At 35.6% G+C, this 8410-nt stretch overlaps 1 protein-coding gene across 1 annotated transcript in view; it reads right to left on the minus strand.

The window, feature by feature from the left end:
- LOC106879407 (probable methylmalonate-semialdehyde dehydrogenase [acylating], mitochondrial) overlaps positions 1 to 7491 on the minus strand; it is a 32030-nt gene extending 24539 nt beyond the window's left edge. The window contains exon 1 of the mRNA XM_014928964.2: positions 7334 to 7491. Coding sequence (XP_014784450.1) covers positions 7334 to 7387 — 54 coding nt within the window. The 5' untranslated portion in view covers positions 7388 to 7491. The remainder of the gene's footprint in view (positions 1 to 7333) is intronic.
- Positions 7492 to 8410: the final 919 nt, after the last annotated feature.

Here is an 8410-nt window from a genome sequence, read left to right on the forward strand (position 1 = left end):
TAACAATTATGAAAATTCCTAAAGTGTGTACTGATATAAGGAGATATAACAGTATAAAGGTATGGCATATACTTACATATACAAAAAGGATTTATATATATATATATATATATATATATATATATATAAATAAATATATGCATACACACACACACGTTTATATAAAGAATATATTATAATTATAAGGCGTAATCATAAGTAACTGAAAAATATCAATTTAAGTACCATATTGCATCATATCATGCATACCTGCTCATAGAATGTTATACCAGCATAGAACGTAATATACACACACGTACATACATATATATACATGCACAGATATACAATATATACACACACACGTACATACATATATATACATGCACATATATACAATATATACACACACACGTACATACATATATGTACATGCACATATATACAATATATACACACACTAGAATGTTACCTGTCACATACCATGTAACTTTGCAAGTATACTTCTGCCACCATCGGTAATATCAGATAACGTGGCATACAATTTTAATTTAACATATCAAATTTCTTGATAAAAAAATAATTTTTGATAGAAAAATATTACCTTCAAATAAAATTGAATAAAACAGTATTCAAAAAAATTAAAAATTTACTCTCCATACTGATTTTAAATTATGGAAGTTCACACACACACTCCTTCTCTGTTAATGACACTTTCTCTCCTCTGTGTGTGTGTAGCATTCCTTTATTCATTGCCTGCCAGCAAGCCTAGCATGTGTACTTATCCTGCACTACTTACAGTAGCTTTCTCTGTATCTCTCTTTTACTGTCTCTCCCCTTCTCTCCATACAATGTAAGCACAAGAGGAGAAACCAACTAACCAACATTTATATCAGCTATTTATGTATGTGTGTATATATATATATATATATATATATATATAATGTAGCTGATATAAATGTTGGTCAGTTGATTGTTCCTCTCAAGCTTACATCGTATGATGATGATCTATATATGTGTATATATGAAATACATTTCTTATAACAATCTATACTGATTTAAGTTTCATCAGTAAGTACTCAACATATTCTATGATATTCAAACTCTGTTATATCCTCACTTGTCCATGTTCTTTTCTTCAGTTTTGGTGAGAGTGTGTTTTGAGCAACCTTAGTTGTAGAAACTATAATTGGCTTATAATGCTGTAGTAATATTCTGCCATTAAATCATGTGTAATTGTTATATGGTGGCTAAACATGCAGCTGCTGTGGCAGTATAGTTTACAGTAAACAACAATAATGAACTATTGTTCACATATATGGTTTTAATACTTTTTATTCATGATCGCACAAGTACTGTCACACAAAAAGCAAGCTCCTGGCAAAGCAAGGTCATGACCTGATTTTGATTCTCTGTTGACCTGAATTTACTTATACCCACTATACATGGGTGGGTTGAAAAATTCATAGGCTGACAATGAAGGAGTGATGTTGGAGCTGTGAAATTTTGCATGCATTAATTTGCATTTTTCTTAATAACTGCATTGTTTCTTTCCAGGTAAACAGACACCTGGCTGCTCAAAAAAGATTTCAAAAGAAACTAGTAGCAACTACTCTTAAAAAGAAACAAAATTTGGCATCATGGTGTTATCAAAAGTAGGCAACTAAATTTAGGGGAGGAAGGGAGAGTGTTGAAGATGACCCAAAGTCTAATGTCATGCAACTACCATCACTGAGGAAAAACATTGATCTATATCTAATGTTGATTGACGCAAGTCCAACTGTTTCCTTGAACATTTTCTTACCCAGGATGAGCCTTAAGTTCATTACTTTGAGCCAAAGACAAAGAGACAATCCATGCACTGGAAACACCTCTCTTCACCTGCCCCAAAGAAATTCAGGATCATTCCATGTGCAGGGAAGGAAATGGCCTCAGTTTTTTTGAGATGCAAAAGGCATTGTATTCATTAACTATCTTCAAAAGGGCCACACCACCAATGGAGAGTACTATGCCAACTTACTGAGGCAGTTACAAAAGGCTATCAAAACCAAACGCCCAAGAAAATGGAGGAAAAGGGTCTTCTTTCATCAGGAAGAAGTCCTTGCTTTCAATGACTATTCTCCTGATTTGGCCCCATCTGACTATCATCTGTTCCCCAACCTGAAGAAACTTGCCTGGAAACCAGTATTGTACTGGTGATGTCATATCTGCTGTTGATGACTTTTAGACCAACAGAATGGAAACTTCTTCACCAATGGGATCCAAGGACTGCAACACTGATGAAAGAAGTGTGTGAACCACAAGAAGAGCGATGTTGGAAAATAAACATTTGGTCACATTCTATGAGAGTATCTTGGTCAGCCTATGAACTTTTCAGCCAACCTTTGTATAATGTCTCAGAGAAAAGGAACTACAAACAATATCACTATATGCTTTCCCTAAAATATACAAGGCTAACAGCATTCATTGCCAATCTTACAGCAAAACTGTTGTGGATGGATTCTGACCACCCACCACAAATGACTGAAGGTGGACTGTCTCATTGTTATAAAGTAAAGAACTGTGACTGATTGGCAGTTCGGGTTAGTAAGCAGTTCACTATGAGCCTTTGATATAGAGTGTTGAGTCTCGTGTAATATTAATAGTAGAGCATCAAGTAAATACTTTCTTTCCCCCCTGCTTCATTACATTATATATCCAACATACAAGGATATAAAAGTGGTGACGAGGATGAGATCCCCACTGAAGTATTGTGCAACACTTTTGAGGTACCAACACCCAAGTAATTTGAAACTACTTTTTCTAGCACCAGAAAACGGAAAAGGAAGGAAACACTGGAATTGAACCCTAAATGTAAGAGATATTAAAACTCTAAGAGGAGTTCAATTCTCAAAATGGGAGAAGATGGGGGAGACTGATTCTAAAGTGGGGAGACTGATTCTAAAGTGGGGAGACAGAAGGTGAACTGTCTTATTGTTATAAAGAACTGTGAGTGGTTAACAGTTCGGGTTGGTAAGCAATCCACTGTAAGCCTTTGATATAGAGCATTGAATCTTGTGTAATAATAGAAAACTAGGGCCATAATAGAAAACATTTGCCCAAAGTGCCATGCAGTAAGACTGAATCTAAGACCACACGGTTGGGAATTGAAAAGAAAATTTAAATTGTTCAAAAGCCAATACAATATAAGCTGAAATAAAGAGAGTAAAAGCAGAAGTATGACTTCTCTACTTCTGTATTCAAACTTTAACCCAATACTAATGAAAAAATTGTTTCCCAAATACATGGGAAGAAAGTGGTGAGAAAGAGAAAGGCAGAAAATCTTAGTGAAGTTGGAGGTAAAAACAGTAAGAAAGGAAGAGGGGGATTATTAATCAATGTAAGGTAGGGAGGAGATTTTTCTGGTCAGTTGGAGGTGACTGACTTATAAACAACTTTTGAATTAAAAATATGCACATTCGTGTCTATACAAACACTTAATTGAAATTAACCTGTTAGCTCCAATATTTTCACATCCAAATGCATCCACAAAGCTGCTAACCTCCATGCTCTCTCTCCCACTTTTTTCCAAACTTATTAAGTTTGGAAGAAGGGTCATTGTGCCTTCCTCCAGACCTTCATACAATGGTCATGAGTTTGATGTCATTCATGTTTTGTTTAAACTGTTGCAGTTTAAACACTTTCAGGAAAGGTGAAAGGAACGAGCAGAAGATTCCAGAGAGTTGGTGTTTCGAGGTGGAAGGACTGAACATACTGGTTAGTGTAGGACCTGCAGGATCTTGGACACAAAGGTTAATGAGAACTGATGAGACAAGTGTGTTGTGAACGCCTGAGTATAAGAGATACCAGACCAGCCAATACTAAGGAGCAGGTCATTAAAGTAACAATAGAAAAGACAGGGAAAAAGAGATGGCCAAAGACTGGAATGTCTGTGAGTGAGTTACAGTAATCCCTCACCACACAACAATACTGTTTCTACTTTGTGGATTTTCACCTATCGCAGGAGGTTTTGGAACATAACACCCATGATAGTCGAGGGATTCCTGTAATGCCAATCAGTCAAGTGGTCTTTCTTTGAAGGCAGACTAGGATGCCTGAGTGCTTAGCAATATCCCAGATGTGGGAGCAATATTCCTTTTTGAGCCTCACTCAAGCTTTGTAGAGAGTAGACAATTTTGGAGGGCTGAAATATTTTATGGCCTGGAAGAGAAGGGCCAGTCTTAGGTATGTTAAGAATATGTTATTTGGTGCAACTGTGAAGGCTCTAGTAGAGTACCACTTCTGTTTGGGGCAGGCCAATGCAACAGTATTTTCTTGATATAAGTAGTGCTTGAACATTTTTTGACACTAAAAGCAACAAGATTGGCATGGTCGTACTAGGACATTCGCAAAATCACTGTTCATGGAATCAGTGCAGGTTTGGCATGTGGTGTCTAAGTTGTGTGTTGATGATGTATAGTTGGAGATGGTTAGGAAGAAATGAAGAATTGTAACACCCGTATAAGAGAGTTGTTGGATGTGACAGCAAGTAGGTCATTGATGTATAGGTCAAAGAGAGTGGAGGGCAAAACCTAACCCATGGGTATTACCAGAGTTGACTGAATGTGGGACAGAAAGAGCTCTATCAACATATTCTGCAGCTGTGTGATCTGGTTGGAAGCTACATATCTAAAAGATGAGTGGAGCCTATAGTCAGAAAGCTTTGATAGGAAATCCACAACATGGATGAAGGCTTTGCAGGTGTCTAAGCTAAAAACACTGCTGTTGCCAAACTTCTCCAACACAAGATCCCACTGGTGACATAAGAAAATAGTTCTTCAGTGGGTCTGACTCAAAACGGGAATGTGGTAAATAACAATATGCATATACATGCACTGTATATGCACAAGCATGCTTATTTTCCAACTTGCACCTCTATAACTGAGCAGCTCTCTGTCCATCTGCCTATCTGTTTTTCTATCAGCATGTCTACTACCTCCATTCAAAACCACCTGGGGCTCAATCCATTTCTAAAAGTAGTAAGATTAGTGAGCTACTAATGGTGATAATTCCTGTCCTATTGTACACAAGGAGAAAACTTGAATTCAAGAAATTTCAAGCTATATTACAGATCCAGATCCCAAGATAGCTTATTTCTGTCTTACATCACTTGCCACCTGATTTTCTAGTTTTCATAAATGTAAAATTTTGCCCCATGTTAATTATTTGAAGGCAGTCAGGTGAAAGTATTTACTGTGCCCATTCTAGTTGTGGTTTTCTTTTTGTCTTTTCACAGGTAACTTCAGAAAGAGAAGGAAATTCATTTTTCCTGATTATTTTGTTTTGATGCAGAATTTGCACAAACATGAAGGTTAAAGGATCATTATTGAAGAAGCACTGAAATTCTGGAAGTATAATTAGTTTGATCTAAAATATACATCTTATATAAGGTAGACCATATGCATTTACTAGTATAATTCACAGTAACTGATTAACGATTTTCTTTTTTAAGAAATCATTTGGATATCAGATACTGATATGGTACATTGGATTGTAACTTCAATATCAGTAATTCAAAAGTGGTACCCATGTAATAGTAGCCTAATGTCTCTGAGAAAAAAAATGGATGTCAGATAATCAGCTTTCACATTTGTTATAAATTTCAAGACACGGAGTTCGACAGATTGATGAGGTACTGGATCATCAATGAAATGGTCAATAGTTTTCATTTTGTCGCCAGTGATTGGAAAAAGAAAAGATAGTTCTCACATAGCCCACTCTTCCAATTTTAAATATATAATACTGGTGGATGACATAGTTCACTATAATAAAAAAAGTAACTGTTTAATTTACATGTTTCACTAACTTACATAGATGATCTCAAAACATCGTATGAATGTTTCTTGTAAAATAAGGGCACTGATAATTTAACTACTTCTAGATACATGGCAGGAAGATAAAGTACTCAAGTGATGCTTTCTGATTGAGTGGACTTATAAATCTAAGGCATTGTGCTTACATAAACAAGAAAAATATTGAAAATAACTGAAGGGCAAAGAAGGTTAATGTTATTAACCTTTTATTGCTTTTACATAAAATTTATTACTCGTAAAATAAGTTCGTATGTTGTGAGAAGTGAGTGCCAACGTTTTGAGCAAGATTGCCTGTGGTATTTAAACACGAAAAATCCTAGACATGTTTTAAAAAGAAAAAGGAAAAGGTTTGGAAAAACAAATTCAAGTGAACAAAAAAACTTCCCAGTTATACAGAACCCTGCAATATATAATTTACCGCAAAAAAAAAAAAAAATGGTATGGGGATGATTTTAAGCAACCAATAAAAAAGGGCAACTAAATTCAATAACTACCTGACTTTTTCTCTTTTATAAATACAGTAAAGTCAGTTTATGCAAAAGAACTGTCGTTTAATGTAGGGTAAAGCGGTAAAAATAATATTTTATGTAATTGTCAACACGAATTGTTCTCGTGAAATGTATATATTGTGTGAACAGTACCTTGAGCATTTAATTAAATGAAATAAGTTATCTAAACAAAACGCTGTGAGTAAACATTTTCTGTAACATTGTAAATGGTTTCATTCCACATCTAGTTCAAAAACACTACGCCTACATGTAAATACATCATGAAAAATAGGCAGGTTGTTGAGCAAGATTTCACACATAATTCAGAGACTAAGCGAAAAATGATCGAAGGCCGTAACAAGATACAGTGGGTTACATTCAACTCCATTATATAATTTGTTATGTAAGATGCAGACACATGTACAAACTTGCACACACACACAAGGTAACATCTACGCAGGTATACATGTAACAACTACATGTAAGGGCAAGATAGAAACCACTACATAGTCGCTTCATCGCTAAAAATAGCAGCCAAATATCCCGCAAATCTACCGTCTTAAAAATTAAGACGAGACGGACCTATTGAGTAAAAGTAGTTTTGAAAATAAAGAAAAGAAAGGAATGTTATGGCTAAATAATTTTTATCATAGGTCTGGAATACAAAATCTAACCTAGGGCTAAACAAAATAAGGTATACATAAGTACACGTAAAAATACACGTATACACACAAAAAGGGCAAACTACACGTATACATACAAAAAGGGCAAAATACACGTATACATACTAAAAAAATATATAATAACTACGCATGCACACGCACATGTAACAATTAACAAATGTGCATAAAGAACTGTGTATATATGCACCATATAACAGCATGTGCATGTATACACAGAAAGATTATTTCTCAATGCATGAACAAATAATAACAAAAACTTGCTCCTGCTGCATATATGTACTATGGTGAAAAGAGCAAGTGAAGATACATCATCAATAGCCACAAAACTTACTCGATGCCGCAGAGTGAGACGTAGAAGCGAGGCCATGTTCAAGGAGTTAAACATTGCTCTCAAGACACAGCTGTATATAATTGACACTATTCTGTATCAGTTCGGCAATTTCAACCTCGAATCAGGGTATGACCTCTTCACCCCTCATATAGCTAATGGTTTATTCGCCTCCTTTACGTATTTATTGTGTTGCTATTTGGAAAATAAAATTGTTTTCGTTTTTTTTTTTCCTAAAGTTATTTTCCTTTATTTTTATTAATACTATTTGATTTTTTTCAACTTCTCTCTCTTTCTAACTCTCCCTCTTTCCCTCCAGCTCTCTCGCTTCTCCCTCTCTCTTTCTTTTCTTCCTACTCTCTCTCCACACCACTCGGCAACGAGACATATGTACCCCACCACCCGAAAGATACATCTGAACTAGTTTTAGAGATGTATTTTTCACCAAATGTTTAACACTCCGGGGGAAATGCTTAGTGGCATTTCGTCAGTCTTCACAATCTGCGTTCAAATTCTGCCGAGGTTGACTTTGCCTTTCATCCTTTCGGAGTCGATAAAATAAGTACCAGTTGAACACTGAGTTCAATGTAACCGATTTATCCCCTCCCACGAAACTTCTGGCTTTGTGCTAAAATTTGAAATCATTATTATTATTATGGTTGGGCTTCTTGGTGGTCTTGTGGATAGAGACATATGTAGACAACAACAATGAACATCCTCGGCACGGTTCAATCTTACCCAGGGGTTGCATTAAGGGGTCTTACTAAAATTTTAAAGGCAGCAAGCTGGCAGAATCGGTAGCATGCCAGTCAAAATGCCTGATAGTATTTCACCTGCCTTGACATTCTGAATTCAAATTACGCTGATGTCAACTTTGCTTTTCATTCTTTCGGAATCAATAAAATAAGTATCAGTTAACCACTAGGGCTGATGTAATTAACTAGCCCCACTCCCCAATATTATTATTATTATTATTATTATTATTATTATAATGATGATGATGATGATGATGATGATGATGATGATGATGATGATGATGATGACGATGACGACGACGACGACGACGACGACGACGACGAC

Source organism: Octopus bimaculoides, chromosome 11, assembly GCF_001194135.2.
Source record: "Octopus bimaculoides isolate UCB-OBI-ISO-001 chromosome 11, ASM119413v2, whole genome shotgun sequence".
NCBI lineage: Eukaryota > Metazoa > Mollusca > Cephalopoda > Octopoda > Octopodidae > Octopus > Octopus bimaculoides.